The sequence below is a fragment of the Centruroides vittatus genome, unplaced genomic scaffold (genome assembly GCF_030686945.1).
Source record: "Centruroides vittatus isolate TY-2023 unplaced genomic scaffold, ASM3068694v2 contig_10, whole genome shotgun sequence".
NCBI lineage: Eukaryota > Metazoa > Arthropoda > Arachnida > Scorpiones > Buthidae > Centruroides > Centruroides vittatus.
In genome coordinates this window covers 307,015-333,611 of record NW_027120658.1, presented here as the reverse complement: position 1 = coordinate 333,611, position 26,597 = coordinate 307,015, and the positions used below count along the sequence as shown (strand labels likewise).

Sequence of the window (26,597 nt, the reverse complement as noted above, 5' to 3'; positions counted from 1 at the left end):
TAAAAAATGGGGTTGATGTTACCCTAGATATCGAAGGTGGTGGCTCGTCTCCAATTTCAGCAATCAGAAGACAGGGAACAGTGGGGACGCGTGTTCTAACCTAACCTAACCTATTCTAATAAATTACCATAATTATTAGCAACCAAATTATTAAAATAGGTTAGGTTAGAACGTGCGTCCCCACTAGAACATGCATCCCCACTGTTCCCTGTCTTCTGATCGCTGGAATCGGAGATGAGCCGCCATCTTCATTACCTAGGGTAACATTAACCAAAAACGGTATTGATTAGAAGTGACACAACACTTGTACAAAACTATAAAATAAGAATAAGCTAATCAATACTTATCAGTTTGTATTTTTTTAAAGCCATGCACTTTTAAAGGTAATTAACTTTCGAAAATATTTTCAAAAATTCAAATGAAATAATAAAAATAACTTTTAAAATCAAACTAAAATTAAAAACTAACTTATTTGTGTTTTATGATGAACTTAAATTAACCATTAATATACTTGAATAATAATTCTAAACTAGTTTGGCCTGACACGCGTACGCGAAACTAGTTTGGCATAAAATCGGGTTTTGCCGGTAACATATATATTAAAAGCAAAATGTTTGGTCACTGCCAACTGAAACTGAAACTAACACTTTACAAAGAAGTGTGCTATAAAAGAGACTTAACTCTGACTGCCAAGATGAAATATAATCAAATCTATCAAGACTGACAAGTGCTTTATCCACACTTCATGAAATTATATTTCAATTGATTTGATTTCAATTTTATTTTTAGTTTCAGTTTTGGTATAAAGGCCAGTTTAAATTATTATTTTTAGTTTTAATTAACTGGCTACCTAATATTAATAAATATTATAATATATATTATATTATATTAATAAATTTTTATCATTTAATTTAATTTAAGCATATTTAAATGCGAATTCTCGAATGCCATTTATATTACGTGCATGTCGATTAACGCAGTTTTTATTAATTAATTTGATTTAAGTTCAACTGTGGCATGTACCGAAAAATGGAAATAGTATCTTTCACGCATTCAAATTGAAATATAATTTAAATAGCAATGATTTATAATAGTTATCAATGATTTATGTGACACGAGATGATCTAGGCACCACTAACTTCTGAATTGGTAATCCTGTCATTGATTGGTCGGGCCATTGACTTTAACACAGCAAGTATAGGGAGTTGACTATTTGTGGATAGCTCTTGCCAAGTAGCTTGTTTGGATACTGAGATATGGTATGGTAACCGGAACAAATGTGAAGTTCGAAATTTTGTTTGTAAACCAAATTGTTCATAACCCGAAGTTTGACTGTGTATTAAGACCTGGTTGGTCATTAAGGAAATGCTAATAGTTTTTCTTACACATTTTCATTATTCCTGTAATTTGAATTATGATCTGTTTTAAATTGTATGATAAACTTCTATATAACATATCTGTATATTTGTGTAATAAATGTTATATACTGTATATTTATAAGTTGGGAGCCAATTATTTTGGATAATTGAATGTGGTAGTTAAATTACTTTTTGACTTAACATCTATTACTCTAGTAATATTTAAAACTCTAAATAATGTGAAGTTAAAAATTTTATATATTTCATATGTTGTTGTTATTATTATTAATTATTGTACTGTTGGGTTTAGTGAGTTATACTCAATTGACACTGGTTGCTGTGTACTATGCTGGACCAGAATCAAGGCATAGCAATCAAAACAAGACAAAAATTAAATAAGCATGTCTGTGTGTTTGTCTGTCTGTATTCAGGAATTTCCTAACAATATGACATGTATTCAATATAGTGGCCTTTTGTAGTGTGATGTATGTTTTTCTATTCAATTGTAATGTTCCCGCTAGGTATGGCACCTGTAGAGAGGACAATAGGTACAATAAGAACCTTATCCATCCTCCACCAATGCCTTAATTTCCTGGGCAAGTTCTGTGTACTTGCTGATTTTTTGTTTTGTACATAATGAGTGTTTGGAATGGATATGTCTATAATGTATGTGATTTTATTGTGTTTGTCAATGAGTGGTATTATTATTATTATTTAGTTTTTTCTTATGCACAAAAACAAGGAAAGCTTTTTTTATAAAAACCAGTATTTCAATTTTAATTATTATTAATTTTGAATTACTCTGAAATTATTTGATCAATTTTGAGATGATATCGTTTGTTAGTAGCTGTTATATCTGTCATAAATTTACTAAAATGTGATTTATTACATATAGACCTGCTACATACTATATATATAGGGTATCCATAGTCTGTGTGCAATTTAAAAAATTTATAAATTTATTAGTATTTGTGATAGAGAAATTGTGTAGAATGTATTGGAAATAAGAAAATCTATATTTTTTTTATTATTTTATTTTATTAAGTTTTAACATGTCCATCATCATTAGTAATACAAAGGGTAATACGATTTTGTAGTTCTCTGAAGTTTAAAGTTTTCAAAAAATTGCTAAATTATTGTGTCGAAGAGTTACTAAATAATTTTACTTGATTAAAACTACGTACATTAAGCTTCATAATATTTTTTACAGATTTTTTTTCCTATCACAAATACTAATAAAGTTATTATGAATTTCTTAAATTGCACACGGAGTTTAAGGACACCCTGTATATTGTTGTGACCTACTGTATGTCAAATGATCAAAAATATCAAAACTGTGTATAAAAATAAAGCAACAAAAATGTCAAAGAATTTCAGAGTACCTTTATTATAAACTGAATAAATCTAATATGTAAACTTCTACTAGAATTGGATGATACGACATATAATCGCTTGTGGACGATGAAAGGATTTTCTCAAGCCTATCATTTTTGGAAAGAATCTAGAAGAGCAAGTTCCCCAGCACTTCATGCTTACTTGACATATGTTACCTTACCTTGGCATCATATTATAACTGGTAAAATATTTTTAATTTTATTTATTTAAACAGAATATCTAAAATTATATTAGCTATAATCTGTTTCTTCAAATAATTCTCATTGAAAACTAAAAGTACACATGTTCATATTTAAAATAAGCTTATCATTCATGATCTGGCAAACAAGGAACATTGACTTAACAAAATCCTTTAGCAAAAAATTACAGGTTTAGACTATCCATGCATTTATGAAAAGGTATTGGGCATTTTATTAACAACTATTTAAGCCAGAAAACTTTAATGACCAACAAATATTTTTGACCATATTTAACAGTCAATTAACATATTTGAAAATAGAATGCGTTCCAAAATTTGTATTTATAATCTCATTGGCAGAGATCACAAGCATCAAAGGATAACATAGCTGAACAGTAAAGGTTACTGAGAAATGCAATGCTGAATAGTAAAAAAAATTCCAAAGAAACCTTAAAAATGGCATTAACTACTTCAATCTTAAATGTTTTTGGTTGTATTTAATTGACCACCTTCAGGATAAACTTACAAAATAAATGTCCATTGCATTTGAATAGAACAAAAAAATTTAAAGCATTTTAGAATAAATAATGTAAATGTTAGCACTGGACCTTATAAATTATGAAAATACATTATATAAACTAAAAAAAAAAACACACAAAACCTCAAAAGTAAACAAAAATATAAATATATGTATAAAATAAAATGTACTGAAATAATCCAAGAATGATAATCCAAATAAATAAATTTTTAAAAAATTAAAAATAAAATAATGCTAATTTTTTCTGTTTATTTGGTTTATTTCTGTATATTTATTTTATTTATTTAATTTAATTTATTTATTACATTGAATTTGGCAATGTCTTGCGGACAGTATTTGCCATCCCCATTACAACAATCCCAATTAATTAAAAAACAATACACAGCAAAATGAAAAAAACAATGCGAGAATAACAAAACAACAATACTAGAGGTTGTGACAGAGGTTTCCTTCAGGAAAATGTGTACGTTGGGCATTCAGTGCCACCTTCCTGTAAGCCTAGAAGTTTGACGGTGGCATTTGGAACGTCAGTGGAATCATGTTCAATGTTCCAAACATTTCATTAAATTCCAGCAAAAAGTTTACAAAATATAAGTGAATATTTTCGTAAGAGTTTAATGAGTTTCAACTATGTCAGTGGGACTTCAGTTGTGCTCAGAGAAGGAATTTTCAGATTTATCATTTCTGGTTAATTGAAATATTTTTTAAATTTAATATGAATGGAGCATTACTCTGGTTTTTTTTTTTTTTTTTACAAGACTGGAACTGTTGTTTGTGTAAGGTGAAAATGTGAAAATTTTGACTACTAAATACTCTAACAGCTTTAATTTTAATAAAAATTGCCAGGACAAATAAGTTAGTTACAAAATTTAAGAAAAATTCTTAAAAATAGACAATATATAAAAGTTTCTTCTAACTTTGTCCCTTTTCACCCACGTGAGGAAATTAACAGTTTCACGGGGCAGAGTCGATCTTTTCTTTGAGGCTACTCGTCCTCCCGGCAATTTTTATTAAATGTGTTTATTATTATTTAATTATGCCGTCGTTTTTAACGTTTTACATATCAAGGCAGCCGATTAGCCTGAAAGGTCGACTCCGCCGCGGAACTATTAATTTAACTGGAGGAAATTTTAAATTTTGTATCTTTAATTTTGTTTGGTGTGTGTTAACATGCACAGTGAGTGGGTTTCAAAATTCAAGGACATAATTAACAATTCATTTGAAATACAGCTTAGATACCAATCCATCTATCTAAATCAACTAGAAACAAAGAAACTAACTCATGGAATTTTGTCCTTCCCCCCCCCCATCAAAAGTCAAATTTTATTGCGAAACGGCCAAAAATCTTAGCAAATTACTTCAGACTACGAAAAACCGTAAAACTTTTGGTCAACCGTAAATCGAGATAGTCTCGATTTACGGTTGACCAAAAATGATTCAAATTTTTAATTTAAGTTATAATTCCATTTTGTAACACATATATTTAGATAATTATTAACTTATATTAAGAAATTTATTCAATAAGTAAAATTAATTCTAAATGAAAAATAAAGTAATATATAGTCTTTGTATAAAACATGAATATTTTTGTAATATATATTTATACATATAGTGTATTGGATGCATTAATTTTTTCTTTAGATCTTTTAAACATTCAACAAGAACCAGTATTAACATTCTAATTTAGGAGAAATTGTGTTCTCTGCATCGTGTGAGAGACTCAACTTGGTGATTGACATTCCACGGTGACGATAGCAAATTCGAAGCATTATTTTGATATTTTCGAGAAGAAAGAAAACTGCCAAAAATACAGCTGCTTCTGCGTTTCAAGCAGTGGAAAATCTCCATCCAGAACCGCCAAGGAATTCGACCTAAATCACGCAAGCATTTTTAACAGGATTCTATTAATTATTAAATATAGTGCCTCGATATTATTAAAATTAATTTCTTACGGTATAAAGTAGAAATAATCTAGTCAATAAATTTATCTTATTTGCTTAGATATTCGATCTTAACGTTTTACTCTTCTGTTTAATTTCTGCCGCGTACGTACGGAGTTGGCTCATCTATTTAAAACATTAATCATTTTGTCTGTTTTATATTATTGATGAAATTAACGTAAGTTTTTTGCATCGTACGGGTGTTATCCATGTATTATTTTGCCACCGACGAAAAATATCTAGTCTTATCTTTTATATTTATAATCGTTTTACTTATTTAATATATATCTCGTAATAGTAATCTTTTATGAATCTACTAACAAAAGTCATCAATATATTTCGTGTTTTATACTTTTTATATGAATATTTTAAAATTTCAAGTTAGGAATATTGAAATTTCACCGTTCCAATACCAATGTCATCGGACAATTTGGTGAGTATTGCTAAATATTAATATTTTAAATCCACTCGATTAAGGGTATGTAAATTCGAAAAATCGTTAATTTACCATGGACGGTTATTCGGATTAACATTTCTTTAATTCGTAATTTATTTCCGTTAATCAAATTCAAGTACTCGTTTAACGTTAAATCTATGTAATAAAGCAGAAAGAGGTTAATATACGGAAAGAAAAAAAATCAAAGTTTTCCATTTATTCAAAGAATTGTCTAAAACTTTCGAGATATTTGAATATTTACTCATTTAAAACGTTTTTAGAGTAACTTAGAAATGGAATTTTGATGCAATTTCGAAACTTACAAAATCGTTTGTATCAAAATTCGGTTGATGTTACCCTAGGTATACAAAATGGCGGCTCGTCTCCAATTCCAGCAATCAGAAGACAGGGAACAGTGGGGAACGCACGTTCTAACCTAACCTAATCTAACCTATACCATAAATACCATAATTATTACCAACAAAATTATTAGAATAGGTTAGGTTAGAACGTGCGTCCCCACTGTTCCGTCTTCTGATTGCTGGAATCGGGGACGAGCCGCCATTTTGTATACCTAGGGTAACATTAACCCAAAATTCTACCGGGAGTGCCGATAATGGCCGAATTACTCCGAAAACGTTTCCAAATATAAAACTATTTTGATTACCTTTAGCCGTTACTTTCGTGATACTTCCATTTAATACGTATGCATATTTATTTATTTGAGAAGAGTTAAAATTTAAATTAATTAATTAATTGCTGCTTTTTTATTTCTATTAATATAAATAACGCATTAGGAATTAAATTTTCTTATTTTGTGGTTAGGAATTAAAAATAATTAGAAATTTTTATTCCGAAAATAAAATTCAACATTTTCCGTTTTGTGATGTCTCAAAGTCGATACGATACGTTGCATTTTGACAGATTTTTCAGTGACGTTATTAGCTAATTTTAAACTACAGTATTTAAACATCCGACTTTGGAATTAACAAAATATCGTGTCGGATCCTAGTTCATTTTTAAATTCGAGGTGTATTAAATTCTGCTCACGTCTGAAGGGACCTTTCTTAAACCAATGTTTGTGCGTTTCGATAGTAAGCCAGACTCGAAATTATTGTCTTAGCGTACAACGATGTTTATTCGGTATTCTTTTGAAGACAATTTTCTCTTTTAGTATTCCACGCCACGGTTGTGAACGTAGACTGGTATCCCGGCCGAAAGAAAGTTGATATTTTTTTGTAATCTTACACGATAAAAAAAAATACTTTCGGCAGAATTAAAAGCAGATTTCAAAACGAAAATGAACAATTTGTAGATGCTTTGCTAATTTCCGCAGACTAATAAACGTGTTTCTGGCTTTTCTAGTCTGGCTGGAAAATTTACTTGTTGGGAAAATAGATTCAAATTTTATTTTGTTGAAATGTAATTGTAATCGAAAATAGAAAGGACTGTTAATTGGTTCCAATTGAAATTTCTCTAAGAAATCTCCGAACATTTTAATTCTACTAAAAATAATGAACATTCTGTCCGTAAAATGTACGATCGCGCGTTTACTCTTTCGATTTCAATTTGAAAATTTTTAACTTAAAATATTAAGTAAGTTGCAATGCGATTGACACGTGAAAGACAATTGAAATTTATTAATTTAATGTTTATATTTTCCTACTCGTTGTTTGATTTATTCTTCTTCCAGGTATTTGTTTAGCGTAAGTTTTTTCGATAAAATTTGTGTGTGTTTTTAAAACCTCAAGATTTTACTCCTCCGTACATTTATTATTCACGCGACGATTATAATCCGGTGTTAAACCGTAAAAAAAAAAAAAAAAAAAAAAAAAAAAACGGATTTTAAACGTCGCCAAATGTAATCCGCCACTTTCTAATTATAAAAAGTCGAGTACCCTTCGGTGGCATTAATAAATTCGGAATTGCTGTGAAATATATATAAATAATTTAAGTATAGCAATGTTGACTACAGAATTGTAAATAAATTTATGGAAAATGCTAAAGATAAAAGATTAATGTATACAACGATCGGATGTGTTACGAAAATTTAACCATTTAAAAATTGTTGTCTATCGATCCCATCAATTGTACGACAATCAAAAATCTAACAGAAGAGACATTTAAAAATAAGGAATCTTCAAATTTTAGTGATTTCTGTTTAATTAAAACGTGTTATATTTAGATTATGGTGTAAAGGTAGATGCGTCTACGGCGCTTATAAGTTAAAGTTTTTAATTTATTCGGCCGACAATTTTTTTAAATTACTGTTATTTACGGCATTGTAATTGTATTCAAAATACAATATAAAACGAAAATCATAGCTGTAAAGAGACGTATGTAAAAATACAGTTCGAGAGAAAAAAAATTAGAAATTAATTTAATAAAAGAAAATATATTTATTGTATTTAAGATGTATATATTGTATATACATACATATATATGTATATGAGCCAAAACCCTACTTTGGCTGATTGTTAAGAATTGAAATTAAATGTTGTCGAATTTCTTTTCTTTTTTCAAAGTGCGGTATTTATAACTCCCGCGGAATGCATATTATCTTGTTCGCATTTACAGTACGTTTCCCGCCTAACTCGATCCACACAGATTCGACCGGAGTCGTAATATTTTGTGTGTACACACCGTATATTCATAATTTCGATAATTACAATAAATCGAATCTTTTATTCTCCGTTACGCGCGCGTACCGTACGTATATACTTTAAGTATTGTCTGTAAATGCGTACTTACGCTCGGAGAGCGTGCGTGAAGGGCGTGTTAAGACAAAAATCGCAATACCTAACAAAGTTTGAAAAACTTTTCTCTCGACGTCGCGAATATTATTAAATAAGGGAAATTATTTGGACGTTAAAACGTTTTGTCCGACTTTGAGACAGTCTTTCAATTTTTACTTTCCCGGATGTTATATATAACGGGAAGAACGACTCCCTCTCAGATTTTTATATTTTTGACTCGGAACTTGAAACGTCGAGAAATCAAAAAAATTTCGCGGTTTCTCATAATTATGTTTGTGTGCGTGTGGGCACGATTTTGTTTAGCAGCTTTGAAGCGTAATAACTCGTGCTTTTAGTCGAAAATTTCTGAAATTTTGCAGGGACATTTGTTTATTAGGGAATTGATGCTATTAAATTTTGGTAGTTTAAGGTCGAGGGGATAGGGAGATAAAGGAGGTCTCGTGTGTACCCGTATCCAGTGAGGTGGTTTTAAAATAAAACCCACCCGTAAAAGTCATCTTGCTCGGTGCCTTTTTTGGTTTTGTCCGGTCGGACGATTTCAAAGCGTATTTTTCTTCTCTCGTTAAAAATAAATACAAATTGACTTTCAGATTAAATAGGGCGATAATCATACTTCGTTAGTGTTTATTAATGGTTGTTTAATTAACAATAATGCCGGACGTTCAGAATGAGGAATTCGATAACATCCGTGTAGAAACGATAATAAAAATAGGATCTCTGATAAGAAGCAAATTCTGGGATAATTAAATCGTTTTTTTTCCATTTTATACATTACTAGCTGACCCGGTCACGCGTTGTTGTGGCTCAAAATGTATCTATTGTAAATGTATAACACTTTCCCCGTGGGGGAATTTCAAAAAATCCCTTCTTAGTGTACATTCTCTTGACGTACCCTATTAAAACGCAATCAAAAACGCATCTAAAATAGTATAATAGAAGCCAAGTTCTTCACGGTAAGCCTTAATCCCGTCCATCTCCCCCCAGTAAGGGGAATTTCGACATGTATATTATATAAAAACACGTGCGTATTCGAATGCAACGTTGTGTCAAAATTTCAAAGGAATCGGTAGGAACAAACAAACGTTATATTTTAATTATATAGATAGGTAGAAAATGATCTGCTTTAGTCCATTCTCACAGAAAAGCATAATGCCTCACAGAAAAGCAAACTTAGGTCGTCGGAAGTTAGCGCCATCTGTTGGACATAAAAGCCTTAATCCATATATAAATATATTTTTGAAAGGGGGGAAATGGTGTTCTTCGCATATGCCACAAACCTTTGCGGGAGTGTATTAAACAACTTCCCAAAGTTTCACGGCAATCGGATAAATGGTGTGGTAATGCATGAAGGACAAACAGACATACTGTACATTCGTTTTTATATAATAGAAGATTAATATATACGGTAGAGTTTTTGTATATTTTCCGGTATCCCTGGTATAACAGGGTAGTTACGTTCCGAAAAAGTGATGTGTTACGCCAATCCGTGCCATACGAAACAAACGACTAATTTAGATTAGGCTTACGTTCCAGAAGTTAGCAACGAAAAAGAATTGTATACTTTTGATAAGAGAAATATGTTTATTAAAGCAATCGATAGTTAATTAACATCCGCAATTAAAAATATTGTATTACGCGCTAATATTTATTTTACTTAAGCCGGAGCCTTTTTCTTTTTACGAAGTGTCGTCGTCGTCATCTTGGCTTTTTTGTCCATTTCCATCGGAAGTATCGGCAACGTTTTCGTATTTTTTATTTTTATGGGTGACGAAAGAAAAACATGTTATTAATCGATGATTTGTTTTAGCGGGTGGCATTTGTTCGGTCGAGTACAGGGCGACTTTTTTTCTAAAATTTGTTTGAATACCGAGATACCGCCGTATTTCGTTTGTCACTTTTTAAAATGAAGTAATCGTACGTAGGTAAGTAATAACTACTGTTTAAAAAGTTTAATAACACTTACCTAAAATCCAGCAGCGAGTTGCTTAACTTTTCCGGAAGCACTTGGTGGCGCTATCTTATAAATTTTTTTTAAAAAATATATATATATCTTTTAACTATTATAAAATGGCAAAAGACGTAGTTTTGAGGGTAGGGATGGGTATTATAAAAAATTGTAAATGCTAATAACCAGTAAAATCTTCATTAAGTCCGACCCTACCAGATACATACGACTGCCTTTATCTCTCACCTCTCGACCTTTAATCACCAAAATTTAATAGCATCGATCTTCTCCTAATCTCCTAACAGAAACCTCCCTGCAAAATTTCAGAAATTTTCGACAAAAAGCTCGGGTGTTATTAAGCTTGAAAGATGATGAACAAAATCATGCCACGCCCACATTCACACTAATATCCATCAATATGTGCAGAATTACCCACCCCCGTTTTTTTTTTCTTTTGCATTTCTCGATGTTTCGAGGTGTCTCAAGTCCAAAAATGTAAAAATCTTGCGGGGGTGGTCATTTTTTTGGCTGGCCATACTTTCCGTCTTATATATAACAGCCGGAAAAGTGAAAAGTGGAATTAGAATAATATATAATGAAGGAAAACTGGTCAGGGGCCGTCAGCGATAATATTCGTTAATTGATCACACGAATGAATATTATCCCTTAATTAAAATAATTCATACGGTTCAAAGCGTTGCTTCCCGGAAAAGATCCCAACCGTATAATAACTGTACGGGAAAATCGGTTGGTTTGATTTTATGTAAATTTTTAAAGCCAAATAAATAACTACTATGACTGGGTGCAAATACTCTTCCTTAAGGGAACGAACAGACAACGTACAGTACGTTATCAGTTTGTTAATTGCTCTAATACTACGTATGTAAATGTACGTTTTTGCAAATTTAATCTTCCATCAAGACGATTAGAATCGTATTGAAATCCTAAGCCACGAATAAACTCACTTTTTGATGTTTCGCCTTTTTTTGCAAGAGTATGACATCGAAAAGTGAAACAAACAGAAGCGGGTTTACGAATTTATCCAAATTAAAAGAAAAACTGGGAGAAATTACGAGAGAGGACATTTTAATTTTGGAGGATTTAAAGGCACGCTTCGATTACACAGAGAAATTAATATAAAATTCTAAGTAAATTTAAAAATGGTTTTAGTCGCGTTAGAACGTAGAAAGAAACTTAGTATCGGAATTATAAAGTTAATATTAAATTTTTATCGACGTTCTAAAGAATGCTTTTTAACGCAGTAAAAATATAAATTACTTTCTCCCTCGACTATTACCCAAATTTATATTCTTTTTTAAGACACTTAATTGTCATAAAGATTGATTTGTTTACACCGTGGTGAAAAATAATGGGAGAAAGTAACAATGTTCCGTCAAGGCATTTTTCGACTTGCCAAGCGCGGTTTAAGGTTTTAATTATAATTAGATTGGTAAGAATGGAGGAAACCGCTTCCTGCAAAAATCGAAAACGACCCCCCCCCGAAGTAACGACGATAAATTTAAAAGGGCTTTAATTAGCCATTTGTTTGCGTCGAAATTAAAATGGATTTATCGAGAACGGCGTTAAGTGGAAATCGTTTAATAAGCGTGCCGATAAGCTAATAAGCTACCGATAGCCAGCCTTCGTTAGTCTTTATCTGCAAGGGAAGTGGTTCCGTTTCCTTTTCGGTAATCGGGTTTTTAATTTTAATTAAAATATCGGATATTGCAGATCGCAAAAGAATTTGTTTTCGGACAAGAGTCGAAGATGAAGCCGCATTTTCTAGCAATTTGCATTTTATCCTGTCTTCCCCTCTGTTTATCGTTCAGGTAGGCCCGGTTATATAACTCGAATTCTCGATTTTAAAATTTCAAGATACGGCCGTAAAAATGTGCGACTCCTCTTTTCCAGATTGGCCAAAAGGGAGCAAAAAATTCCAGGTAAAGATGTTAATTCTTACTTAAATAGTAGCGGCGATAATTCGTTTTACCAATATAATTGTTTCTTTTGAATTTAAAAGTAATTACGGTAGATTCCCGCTTTTACGACTAAGCCGGCGATTAACGATCGAAACGGGATTTTCCGTAAGTTTACGGCCCGTTTCTCAAGAAAAACAATTCAAAAAGTAGCATTATTTTTTCTTAACTCTTTCCGCCCAGTGGGCACTAAGAGGGCCTCTTACAGCAAGCCCGTTATGGGTTCGGCCAAGCCCACAATGGGGAGGCCGGGTGGTGAGGGACGGGACCGACATATCCGGACGGACCACCCTCGAAAAATTCCTGGGGATTTTTCGACCCGTCCGGATTCGATCCCGGGTCCCCCAGGGCGGCAGGCTGCTAACTTTGACCGCTCGGCCATCCGGCCGCTCAAAAAGTAGCATTTGCTGCGGATGCCGACGTAAAACAGCGTATTTCGTAAATCGGGGTCTTTTCCGTTAGTCGTCTTATTGCGTCGTAACAATTTTCTGGCCGAAATACTGCTTAGGCCTAAACGATATCCAAGTTTAATAATACAAAGCGCGTAAATTACTGCAAAATTCTTGCCGGAAAAAACAGAACGGCTGTCGTCTCCAAAAAATGTCTTTTACGAAAGACTCCTAACTATTGATAGAATCAAAATAATCGCACTAACCACGACGACAGTAAGGATCGTTTATCCGAAGGAGTTGGGTCGACATGGTTTTATTTTCCCGTCACGAACTATAACGCCATGCCAATTAATCCGACTTTGGTGACTAAAGTAGGCCAGTGTACTGTACGACGAGGACACTCCTGTGTCTACCGTATTACCAGTTTGCGTATCGTTAGCGTATAATATTTTAGTACCTAATGTACAGTACAGTACCGGTGGTTACGGAGTACTTTGGCCCTCGGCGGGCATAAAAACTCGCCCGGTACCCGGAAACCATCAAATTTTCAAGGAAACATTTTTCGTTTCCGGATTATCGAATTTGAAGCATTTTCCCCCCATGACGCAGTGCGGTTCCTAATCAAAATAATACTTTTTAAGTACTTTTTTCTAATACTCGTTAAGATTTCTGACTTTTTTAAAACACAAAAAGGAAACGTTATGTCGTTTTTGGCTAGTTTTAGTGTGTTTAAATTATTTGTGAAAAAACGAGATTTTTGGAATGACGCTTATTCTCGGGGAATTTAAAAAAATCACGGTAAAGTCTTCGATACATTTTTCGATAGTTTAAAAATATTTTATACTTTTAATGTAGTTAAAATTATTTATCGTTTGAAAGGTTTGAATTTTGAAAATTGCACGCGTATTTAAAAAAGGAAACGACTAAGCAAACGGGACGACTAAGAAAAAATGGGTGACGTGAAAAGGTGGAAGGCATTAGCTATGAATTATCGACGGCCGGATGGCCGAGCGGTCAAGGTGGCAGCCTACCGCTCTGGGGGACCCGGGATCGAATCCGAACGGGTCGAATAATCCCCAGAAATTTTTCGGGGGGTGGTCCGTTCGGATATGTCGGGCCCCGTCCCTCACCACCCGGTCGCCCCATTCTGGGCCTGGCCGAACCCATAATGGGCCTTCTAAAAGAGGCCCTCTTAGTGCCCACAGGGCGGAAAGAGTTAATTCATAGCTTTTTTTTTTATCAAAAATTCTGTTTTTACGATTTTTGACATTGAACGGCACTTCTACGTCATCCCGTGTAGCCGTTTTTTGATAGGGTTATTAATTAAATACCGAGATTTTTTCACGGCGAAAAGCATTAACTCCGACGTGTTATGCTTATTACTAATGCAGAAAGCATTAATTTCACTGGTCCGGGTTGTTTTTTAGTGAGTCGATGCATACTGCTATTCGTAGCCAACGAAGGTTTGTAATTTAGTACACGTGACTAAAAGCGCTCGGTAAGTTTCTCTTTTTAGCGTTTATTGTTACTATTTGTTTTTAGTCAGTCTTGTCGTTTTAGTTCCTAAATCAAAAAATGCCTATGCGATGTCCGATGTCTTTCAAAAGATGAAATATATTCGGAACTTAAAATTATTTGTCTTCCTTGCCCTTAACTCCAATAAAGTGGGCCTCGGCACGGGTGACCCGAAAACAAATTTTGAAACTACAGCAACTGCCATCGAAACAAGGAGCCACACGGCACCTTTACACTAGGTACCGTGTGGCTCCTTGTGTAAAGTTACATTCGCAAAAACGAGAAAACGGAGGTAGAGAACAAGACGCAAATGACCGGCCTGAAACATCGACCTTGCAATTTTCGAAAGAAAAGAGCTGTCGTTAACGATGCTGCATAAACTGCAAAGGCTAACAATCTGCTACCTGACAGTGTTCTAGGCAATCTTGTGTTTTCTCCTTTCTAATAAGTACCCCATTGCCAAAATACATAAAAACAAACAGATGGTAGGACTGGCTATGAGTAATACACCACTCTAACACAGGTAGCTATAATATCATATTGATTAATACAGAAATGTAAAGCTGCCCGTTGCCGTTGTTCTCAGAGTACGGAACAGATTCGATGACTGGACATTCTCGGGTCATGACCAACAAGAAAAATCGCCGAGGCCGATATAATCATTAAGAATAAAAACGTCACACAAACGCTGTCTGTATACCTATAACAACACTCGTTGGGCTTCTATTTGAAAACATTGTAGACCTATAAATTCTCACTGTCCTGTCTCTCTCTCTCTCCTTATCTCGAGAACTGTGTTAAAAATTCAAGACTGGATATGGAAGGCTTGGGGCAGGAAGGCTCCAATTAACTATATATGAACTTCCTATACAAACCAGAAGTCGTGTTATTGCGATTCAAAAATTCCCGAAAGGAGTTAGTTAATGACTTCCGTTAGCAATGGAGTCCTGCCAAAGTATGATGTATGGGAGCAAGACACTACGGTACTAATTTGAGGTGGAGAGCATATATTTTAAATTAAAATAAAATAAAAATATGATTACAAATTGTAGCCTGGAATTGTGACCATGTCACAATAAATAATTGCTTATTTTTACTCATGTTCCAGCTACATACCAGACACACCTTGAGATTGCCAAAGAAGACCTATGCCATCTTCTCAACACACAGAGACAAACCTATCCTCATTGGAGATGACTTTAATGACAAGTCTGCCACATGGTCTAGTCTGACAGATGACTTTGGAGCATCAAATTCAACAAAACCATAACCCAACACAACCTCACCCATTTCAATTCAAGCTCCCTTTTGACTTCCTCCTGCACCATAAGAGGAACTTTGATCAACTTAATGCTAGGAAACAGACACCACACATCCCTTGGGTTGATTGCTGTTACATCTCAGACGTAGATTCTGCCAGTGACCAGAGGTACATAAATATTCTGATTTCTAGTAACATCCCTTCTCCTAGTTTCCACTATTCTCGTGCTAACCAGCAGAACTTTTGCAAAGTCTTACTTAATTTTATTACAGTAAGGCCACGACTCCACTAGCGCAAAAACGGCCGTAAAACCCTTCGCCGTAAAAGCTTTTAATCTTGTGACCTGTTTGCGCTCGGATTGCGGTGGAGGTCCGGCTAGCGAAGCTTTTTACGGCGACGGCACTATTACGGTTGTATACGTGATATGTCGATATAAAGACAATAATTATATTCTACGAGTTTTTTCTGTACTATAATTACAAATGTAGTAAAAATAATATCTGTACTTTCATATATTAACTTTTATTATCGTATTATTAAGATAATATACAGCACTTATAAGCTTAGCTTTTTTACTATATACTCCTCGAAATTGAAGAACTTTCCTTTGGTCGTCCATATCACGTGTTTTATGCAGCCATTATAATCGGGATACCTCTTGTCGTAGATACATGAAGACTTTCGGCTGTTTTCGATAAATCTTTCGAGATCTATTCTAGAGTAGCCACGAGAGAACATACACGAAAGCTCGTTTTCCGCCAGTTTCGCACCGTTTCACAATGACCTAGATTTAACTGACCTCTGATTGGTGGATGGTACCGTTTTACGGCCGTATTCGCGTCGAAAGTTGAACACTGCTCAACTCGCTTTTACGCTGGTTTTACGACCTGCTCAGGCGTAAAATATCTTGGTCACGTGATTAAGCTTTTAGGGCCGTTTTTGCGCTAGTGGAGTCGCGGCCTAAAACCCCGCTTAACGCGGGGGATATGTTCCTAGACGACAAAGCGCTAAGCGAAACAGCGTTAAACCAGACTATTTTAACATAGAGTAAATAGGGATAGGTGAATATGTGACCAAAAAATAAGTAATTTTACTATAATTTTAATTTATTTTCATATAAATTTTTGCATAGTAATATATGTTAAATAACACAAACATATGCGCACAGAAATGTAAAGTTAATTTTTTATGACGAAGATCCTGGCTCTTCCGAAATTCTTGTTTTTTTGCGATGAAGTCGTGTAGTTTCATTGGTCGCTTTCTTTTTCTTTTGTTAAGTAAATGTCGGCAGCAGAAATCTCATCCAAAATGCCTCGTTTTGCTTTGGCACTCCTATCAAAATCTGGATCATTTGCTACAATTTGATCAACGATTTCGGTTATCGTTACCAACCTTTTACTGTAGATATTTTTTGGGTTCTTCGTCTTCAGAATCTCTATTTTCCAGTTCTACACGAATTCCTTGTTCTGCCTGTTATTGCAGTCGTCGTTGGTAAGGCTCTTACCAGAAATCTGCAGTAACTCCCCAATATCCTGCTTTTCTACATCTCCTGTAACGATCAGTTGACAATTTTGTCAACCTAACGATACAACGGCCGAGCGGTCAAGGTGGCAGCCTACCGCTCTGGGGGACCCGGGATCGAATCCGAACGGGTCGAATAATCCCCAGGAATTTTTCGGGGCGTGGTCCGTTCGGATATGTCGGGCCCCGTCCCTCACCACCCGGTCGCCCCATTGTGGGCCTGGCCGAACCCATAATGGGCCTACTAAAAGAGGCCCTCTTAGTGCCCACAGGGCGGAAAGAGTTAAAAAAAAAAAAAAACGATCAGTTGACAATTTTGTCAACCTAACGATACAGCGACGGGCTCTTCTCGATGAGAATTCTTGGATACCTCCAGCCATAACTTCTTCCACATTTCGTTTATGCATTTCTCAGTTAATTCTTCTGATGGTCACTACATGAATATCATCATTAATCACATTCTCACTGGCTTATACCTTTTTGATGACCCACTCGAAGATGACGGCACATAAGCAGCATCAGAAATTTAACACATGTGGCCAATGTCTGAAATTAGGTGCACTGATTTTATTTACATTGAGGTCTGTGATACCATCCAGTTGCTAACCAATAATAGTCTTGAGAGCATAACTGTTAGGATGATAAAACGTGCATTTAAGGTCATCCAGACACTATTTTCAGTGTTTAGGCAGATGTTCTTTCCAACATATGCCTAGACGTTGGTCTTTTTCTTACTCAGTGGAAATGGACTAGTATCAAACTAATCCTCAAACTCACTAGCAATAATACAAGAAATACTGGTTGATCTGTCTTCTCCCTACCCTGGGAAAAGTATTGATCCAATTAATCAAGACACTGTCCATGTGCATCTATGCAAGCATGGGGCTCTTTAGTTCTTATATACATTTTTGTTAATGATACAGTAAAGTTTGAGCTATGTATTTTATCTTTTATTTCTTTTAGTGCTGTCTTTTAGTTTTTACTTTTATATATTTATATTTTAATCCACATAGAAATCTGACATGCACATTTAAATTTTCATTGTTCTGAAATGTTAATATTCAAAATCAACTTCTTCCAGGAGGACGTTTTGGCTTTCATTCTTTTTAAATTGAAATTTGTTTCTTTCCGTCCTGAAGGTCAGATGACCAAAAACATTTGTAAATTAAAATTGTACTACATTTTAAAGATTTTAGTAGTAGTGTTTCTAAAAATTTTAGTGCACTTCATTGGGAAAGGTGGTGATGTACAATACAATCTCTCTTGTGCATTTTAGTAAGATAAATTGGAAAGAGTCAAACAGTATGACTCAACTGAAAAAATTTTTCATGCTCATCCATATCTTATTACTTGTGATTTTCATTTTTATGATTCTCCAAAGATTTCTTAATTGCCTTGTACCAGCAAAAACAGCCAGAATTTATTGGTATAAGATATTTAGAAGCAGACAGGAAGAGCATATTGAAACTTAAATGATGCATAATGATGTGTGAAAAGTATTGCAATAAATGCATACAAAATCAAATGTACTGTACATTTGTAGAAAAAATCCAAATTTCATTTTGGTAACACTTGTAGTTTTGTTCAAACTTTGTCAAATTTTCTTCTCTAAATACTTATTTTGACAAATCTATTTGGTTCCGAAAGTTAAACCTTTCAGGATTTCTGGCCAGAAAACAATTTTAAGCATTATACTAAATATTTAAAAATATTTGTCTATTATAAATGTGTGTGTAAATTTTTTAAAATAATTTATATAATATTAAAATATTAATTAGAAAATAAACTTTGTTTATTTATTTTCTAATTAATATCTGATGGATTTTTTTCAGACTGGGCCACTCGCTGTGGAATTGATTTCAATCCATCTCCTGACAAACATTATGAACAACGTTGTAATATTGAAGAAAAGATACTGTAAGTGTTTCAAAGATCATAGCATATTGTCAAGTTGAATTCATCTAAAGACTATTTCCTTGGTAGGATTTGCATCATGGTTTGCAAACCTGGTTGGAGAGCTAGGGATGGTGATGCAAACTCTCGAAAAGATTTTCGGGCTTGTTATGATACTGGAGATTGGTGGCCAGAAGTACTGCCAAATAAGATGTCATTCAGTTGTGATATAGAAAGTAAGTGTTTTTCTGACAGTTTTTTAAACTAATGTCATATTATTGTGCACCTGTACTTTTTTAAAAATTTACAATGTACTAAATTCTGAAAATACTTGGAGTTAGGAAAATGAAATTCTGCCACATTTCATGATTGTAGTTAAATCAAAATTTCTATTTTGTCTTTTGTTTTTCAGTTTTTTACCAATTAAAAATTTCTCATAACACTAACTTAGAAATTTTTTTAGAATAATTTAATTTTATCTATTACATGAACCATTCAAACATGACAATTGTGGCTTTATTAAGCCTTGTTATTTATTTTTCTTTTCTGTACTTTCCTTATACTATCTTCCTGCGGTAAAAACTGTACTTCTGGCTTCTATTTATTTAACAACACTGCAGTTAGTTAACCCATGTGGTCTGAACTGTAATAAAACAAAAGGGGGTGACACCCGATCGGTCGGGGATTTACGGGGAGAGGAGAGAGGGAGATTGGAACGAAAGGAAGGAAGATTTTGCGGGAAGAGAGGAAAGCAAGACGAGCACGTAACAAAGACAATTATTAAGGAACGGATCCGAGGTTTTTTTTATTATTATTGCCAGTCACCCCTTTGAACTTTTTCATTCTGACAACTCCTGTATAATTCTTATCAACCTTATCTTGCTCTAGGGCCCTTTACTTTGTAAATATAGTTAAGTTAGACATAAGTTAGAATAAGTCCTTTGTTTTGTCGGTACGTGGGACCAATTGGTGATATTGTTACGGGTGGTCCCAAGTGTCTTTGTCTTTGTATTCTTAGTTAGTAGTGCATACAATTGTTTCTTTGGAAACTATCGGTGTTAACTGTAATTAATAAACCTTTTTTTAATTTTTATCAAAGCCGAGCGATTCTCAGGACTCTGTTATTTATTACTCAGCTAACACAATCAATAAGTCAAATAGAGACTTACTGACAGTAATCAATCATTCAGAAATAATGGAGCAAAGTGAAAAATGTAGTTTTTAAGCCTTATTTTACATTCTTTTATTCACCTCATAATGTTACTACCAGACAGAAGTAAATGGGAAACAGATCAGCTCTTCAAAACAATATCTATCATGTATAAAGATTTTATTAACAAAAAACCATAAATAACAGGATTTCCTAAACCTACTGCTGCCCTTGTACCAGGGATGGCCGATTTTCAAGACAAGACAAGACTTCAAACAGCCATTTTTCAGCAAGACAATACTCAGCTGCACATGAAGTTATTCCTGGAAAACCCTATCTATCATATTGCTAGCTTCAGCCATTTAGGAATATGAAGAATCTGGAGCAGTAATTTCAATATCTGTGGGCAAATTTATTACAGAATGTCATACAGTGCCTGTATTGCTGCATGTATCAGACAAGAGGGCTATGATATTGTAATTTATTACCATCACAATTATGTTCATACTAGTGTAGTTTCATTTAATTCTAATGCTCCTTTCTTAGTACATATGATGCCTTCTTCTTTGTCAATGAGTGTAGATTTAGTAAATTAAGGGCTATATCACAAAGAAATCCAACACATTTGCACACTATAACTTAACTCAAATTTTATAATTATACTGATAAGTGTAATTAAGGCCATGCTTGAAAACCAGGTTCACATTATTGGAGTTTATTGTTACTGGCTATTGTTTCTTCCCACACAAAGAAAGTTCCTGACAGGTACTATACCAGGCCACGGAAATGGTATATGGACATTTCTATGTAGGAGTTATTTTATCATTAGATGAACCTAAAAAATCACCAAGGGTGCCAGCTATGGCTGGCACCCTTGGTGATTTTTTAGGTTCATCTAATGATAAAATCCCTTGGTAACTGGCACCATATTGTCTGAAACAAGAACAAAAAGACAAAGGATCAAAGAATACAGAAAAATGTTTTTAAGAACTTTCTAATCTCCTTAATTCTTCCTCCTTGGAGGCAAGAACCACTTCCTAGTAATGAATACGAGATTACCTGAGAGCATTCGATGTAGAGGAAGGTCTCTTTTTGGGCCAGTGCTCAAAAAGAGATGATGAGCTAGTGTCCAGTGCCTCAATAGACAGGTAAAGACATAACTTTGAACAGGAACCTCAAAATTCCCAGGCTGAAGTCAGTGTGTTGGAGTTGGCATTCAACTTGACCAGTTGTGAGTGTCAAATGAGAAACAAACAATTTGGATATAAGTAAAAACCATCTGAGATCAAGGTAAAGAAGATGAAAATATGAATTGTGTGCAAGAAGTTTCCATGTGGCCCTCAGAAAAACAGAAAGACGTTCACAAGACCTGGATATTTTTGTTCTGTTCTATCCATCTTTACTACTTCTAATCCTTATCTTCAATCTTCCTTTCTCAGTGTAAATTTAGTATTAAAGGTTAGAGATAAGGAATTCTTTTCGTAAGAAGTGCTCTTGAATTTTATAAGGATTAGTATTGTGGATATCGTGATTTGATTGTGTTGTTATATTTTATAATTGCACTGCCGACGATTGGGTTTTTGGGTGATCACTGGATAAACCATTCTAGAGTTGGGATCCATTGTTTGAACCTGTATATAAGTATCTCGCAGATGTTTCCTTTTTATTGGGTGTTTGTCTTATTCAGCTAACAGGAACCCTTTCATGAACATCTCACATCAGCCTTACTCATAAACAAAGAAAAGATGAAGTGTTAATTAGTAAATGTTTTTTAAATGTTCATAGTGGTGATATTTTTATAAATATCCACATGTGTAGATTTGTGTGCTTTATATATATATAATCATATTCCCAAAAGTAAAGGGATGCCTAAATTTTCTTTGCCTAGGGACATCAGATACTAATGTGCTGGCCCTATTTCCATGTCATCAAGTCTGCAACCAAGTATAGTCTTAGTGACAGAACACCACACAAATATAAAGAAAGTAAGGGATATAAAGGACAGATCACACTAGTCAGAGAAACTTTTGGCAGAGTTTTCACAGAATAATAACTAGAAGACTGACAGCAGATGAGACACTTGAAGGTTATAGAAGGGAAGCTTATCACATGATGATGCAGGCTGAAAAGAAGAAAAGGCTGATTTGCTATCACTATCTTTTGCAGAGATCTGAAGAGAATATTTTTCACATCATATGTTGTTATTTATCTTGGGGAGAGAATTTTTTCAAGTAAAATGACCATATGAGTGCCAAATCAGTGTAAAATATTCTCCTGAATAGCCAGAAATGTGGTGATCTGGGCATGGATCAATTAGCAAAGAAAAGCGGACCTTTGTTTTGTATTGACAGGTTAAAGTGAGAAACTATAAGATTGTTCTACCACTGCTTGGAGAATCTAATTGAATAGAATTCTGTTCAAAAATCAAAACTTAAATGTTCAGTAAGACTCAGCTCTGGCCCACAGTCCCAAACATGCTGATTTTAATGAGTCCTGATTTCATTTTGAAGGAAAGAGGTCAAATTTCTGGTCCTGAACCCATTAGATTACTTCATAAGGTCAAAGTTTAAACTAAATTCTATGTAAATGCTGAGAGTCTGAAGAAGCCTCAACCTCCCTTTTGCAAGAATAGGCTGCCTTTTCTATGGAAAGCATTCATACTGCCATAGAAGAGTGGAGACACAAGATTGAAAGTCTATATCAAGGTAGATAACATGTATTCTGAGTGAAGAAGACTTAAAATGCATGTTATCTACCTTACATTCAAATTAACTATGAATGTCGGCTGAAAAATAATGCACAGTTGCACATAACATGAGAAGAAAATGTCATAAGGAGCAGTGTCTGTTGCCATCTGGTAGCACTACAAACATGCTAGGATTTGTTGAATTCTGTTCACTTGCCCTATGTTAATAGCTATTGCCATTGAGTCAAGTGTGCATGCTATATCAATGTGTTTAAAACAACATGTAATGATTGAAGTTTTAATAGCCAAAATAGTGAATTCTAGTGGCAGTCATTGTAGTTTACAAGCTGCTTATGGTGTGATAAAACTATTGATCAAAGTACTGTGGTGGGCAAAGAAAATTTTTGCATCAGGAATTAGTAAAATGAATCTTGAGTGTGAATTCTGCAATGGTTGTGATTGAAGCATCAAAAGCTCAAATTAATTGATTTAAAGTGATTGTTGCATTGCCAGCTAGGCTTATTGAAAGAATGAATAGGTCATATGATTGAGCAATTGATCTGTTTGAGTGGTGCTATGCAAACTCATAGAAGAGAACAAATGACGATGAAAAGAATGTTGCAAACAACTTATGAAATGCTATTATGATGATGACTCATCTCCCATCACCAGCGGCGGACTTAATGATTGTGAGGCCCTGGGCGGCAGATCTTTGTGAGGCCCTTGTCCTTTGTGCAAAGTATGTGAATTGAAAATAGATATTTCTGATGATTGACAAGAAATGCAAAAGTTATAAATAAATAAATTTAGAGTGTTAAAATATTATATTAGAAGATTTATAAAAGTTTACTAATTTGTCATCTTTACGACTGTTATGATGATAAACTAAGGTACTGAACATAAATGCCTTAAAAGATATATGCAAGAATTTAAAAATGATATTTGCAGCTTATTTAAAACTTTTTATTTTATCCTTAGCTATTAGTTATATCAACTTTTTTCTACTTGAGTTGTTGCACGTGGCCCCTGCAAGAGCGAAGCCCCGGGCGATTGCCCTGCTCACCACCCCCTAAAGCCGTCATTGCCCATCACAATATTGAAAAGAAAACTGAGTGCATCATTATGATCCAGAAGAAAAAAAGAAAATCATGGAATACATTGATCAACCCTCAAAAAATAATTCTCCTGACAGTATTATTCTGGAATGCCAAACAAATGTACACATTAGAGTATCTGGAAGCTGGGACAACCTTGAATTCGGTGCATTGCATATAAACCTTAAAATATGACAGAGTGATAATCCTGCAACATGATAATGCTTTGCAAGAGCCTCTGTGATAGTGCACAATATGTGTAGCAAAGTTAAAATTTGAACCTATTTTTCACCCTCCATACTCACCAGATTTGGCATCCTGTGATTTTCATTTCTTCCTGAGTTTAAAGGCCCTTATTCATTTCACCATGGATGATAAGGTGAAGAGTGCAGTGAGTTCATGGATCAAGGAAAGACTGTTGAAATTATTCACTGATAGGATGAAAAAACTGGTTCACTGTCAGGCAGCACTGGATCCAATAGATGCGAGGCCCGATTGAATTTTTTTTTTTTGCAGGGCCCCTCAAACTTTAAATAGCAAAATTAATTAACTGTTAATTTACATATTAAAAATAAAACAACATATTTCAATAACAATATACCTAGATATTTATTTTTGTAATATGTACTATTTTTAAATATATAAATTTTGACGTGATGTGGGCCCCTTCAAGCGTGGGGCCCGATTGGCACCAATCGCTCCAATCGCCTCAAATCCGGCCCTGCTGTCAGGAGAAATATATAGCTGTAAATGGTGTCTATGTTAAAAATTAAATGCATGTTCTTGTAGGTACATAAAATGTACTTTCATGCCTTATTTTATTATTTTGTGTGTGTGTGTGTGTGTGGATTATTTTTCAGCTGACCCTCATACTTGTTACCAGGGTAGAAGCCTTTTTGCCTTTATGTAACTCTTTTCAAAAAAAAAAAAAGTAAAAGAAAAAGTTTCTTTATCAATAAAAACAGATTCCTGTCTTACTATTTTTTACTAACAAAAAATAAAATCTTTATTAATTTATAGTGGTAAGAACCACTACGGCCTCCAGGCCTGAGAGAAAAATCCCAAGCTCTCCTCTTGACTGTCCTGCTTGTTGTAACAATACCTTTTAATATATAATTCAAGCTTATGTTTATAATTGCACCAGAACTTAACATTTTAGCCTATGAGATACTTGCATTTTAAGTTATATGTTTAATAAAGTATTTAGAATAAATTTAATGGTTTTTTATAATGCAAAAATAAAAGATAGCATAATACAGGGGTCGCCAAAGTGGTCAATATCGACCCCCAGGGGTTGATATAACAATATAAGGGGGTCGATTATCAAGCTTAGGCTAAGGATAAGGGAGCTAAGGATCAAGCTTATCTGTCTCACTGATTGTCAGTTACAAAAATTATTATTAACAAATATACAATAAATGAAAAACAAATGCATAATGAAAAGAAATGTATTAAACTAGTAAGTGCTTTGTTTTGCTTGTAACAAACTTTTTGGTGGAGGTCGATGTGAGGTTTCGAAGACTTGTAGGGGGTCAACGATAAAAAAGTTTGGCGACTTTTGGTATAATAGTTATTTTCTTTACTACCCTAATATTTGACATAACTTTACATGAAATAAAATTTCAGGTCCTGGAGATACTGAACAATTAGCCTTTTCTTATGGATCTGAAGAAGTGTTTGATGATGATGAGACAAATGAAGAAAGTGAAAGTGAAGACAAAAAATAATTTGTAAACTAACTTTCAAGAAACCTGTATTAAACAAAATATTTTGATTTCAATAGACTAAAATAAATACTGTGAACAAAATCTTGGTCTGATTTTAAAACTGACAGTTTTCAGTTAGAATTATTCTGTTGATTAGATGGTCAGGATGTTTTTCCAACACAACTTGCTCAAGTGGTAGATTATCCAAACAGTTTATGGGCAATCAGGAATTGGCACTTAGAGAATGGCAGCTAGCCTAAAAGGTCTCTAGCTTTGTTTCCAGACTAAGGTCACTCTCCCATTCTTTTCCCTTCTTGGCACAACTACTGTTGCATGCTTGTCTCAGAAGGCATCCCCATTAATACTAAATTTACTGATAGTACACTTGTCATTAAATTCTAATTGTCGATGCTACAAACCAACCTATCTTCTCCAAGACATTAATTAGCTTCTTGTCAGAATTACAATTATACATTCATTCTTGTCTCTCATGTATAACTAAACCAATTGTTCACTATTAAATGTCACCAGAAAAACTTTTCAGTCCTCAAAGCCTCTACCCGAAAAAATCTCTTAGTCATCAGGGTACTACATTTCTCAGGTAAGGAACCTTAATACACTGAGATTGCCCCTTAATCAATACTCCACTCAGAAAAGGAGGTGGTGAGGCATATTTTAAGTGTCCCAAGTGATTAGTGTTGAGAGACATATATCAAAATCTTACCAACACTGGCTACAATCCCAACCACATAGTCTGCTTTGGTAAGAAAGAAAATTCCAAAATCACAACTACTTGATAAAGAATCATTTTCTGTGTTTCTGAATTTTGGTTGTAAGTACTTTATCTTTCACTCTTT

At 34.0% G+C, this 26,597-nt stretch overlaps 2 protein-coding genes across 3 annotated transcripts in view; both read left to right on the top strand.

Annotated features, from left to right (window-relative positions):
- LOC136968727 (uncharacterized protein KIAA0930 homolog) overlaps positions 1-5,970 on the top strand; it is a 112,746-nt gene extending 106,776 nt beyond the window's left edge. For both annotated transcript variants that reach the window (XM_067262825.1, XM_067262775.1), the window contains 2 exons: positions 2,785-2,934; positions 5,111-5,970. In XM_067262825.1, coding sequence (XP_067118926.1) covers positions 2,785-2,934; positions 5,111-5,151 — 191 coding nt within the window. In that variant the 3' untranslated portion in view covers positions 5,152-5,970. The remainder of the gene's footprint in view (positions 1-2,784; positions 2,935-5,110) is intronic.
- A 5,884-nt stretch (positions 5,971-11,854) lies between these two features.
- Positions 11,855-25,842, top strand: LOC136970370 (uncharacterized). Its single transcript, XM_067264838.1, has 5 exons — positions 11,855-12,375; positions 12,458-12,486; positions 19,044-19,128; positions 19,195-19,340; positions 25,661-25,842. The coding sequence occupies exons 1-5, from the start codon at positions 12,314-12,316 to the stop codon at positions 25,759-25,761; spliced, it is 423 nt and encodes a 140-aa protein (XP_067120939.1). The 5' UTR covers positions 11,855-12,313; the 3' UTR covers positions 25,762-25,842.
- The last annotated feature ends 755 nt before the right edge of the window (positions 25,843-26,597 follow it).

What these genes read in the sequence shown, in the direction of transcription:
- LOC136970370 (XM_067264838.1), top strand. Translation starts at nt 12,314, where the DNA reads ATGAAGCCGCATTTTCTAGCAATTTGCATTTTATCCTGTCTTCCCCTC. An exon ending in AAGGGAGCAAAAAATTCCAG is followed by an intron (nt 12,487 to 19,043) that starts GTAAAGATGTTA and finishes GATTTTTTTCAG; the next exon opens with ACTGGGCCACTCGCTGTGGA. An exon ending in ATTCAGTTGTGATATAGAAA is followed by an intron (nt 19,341 to 25,660) that starts GTAAGTGTTTTT and finishes ATAAAATTTCAG; the next exon opens with GTCCTGGAGATACTGAACAA.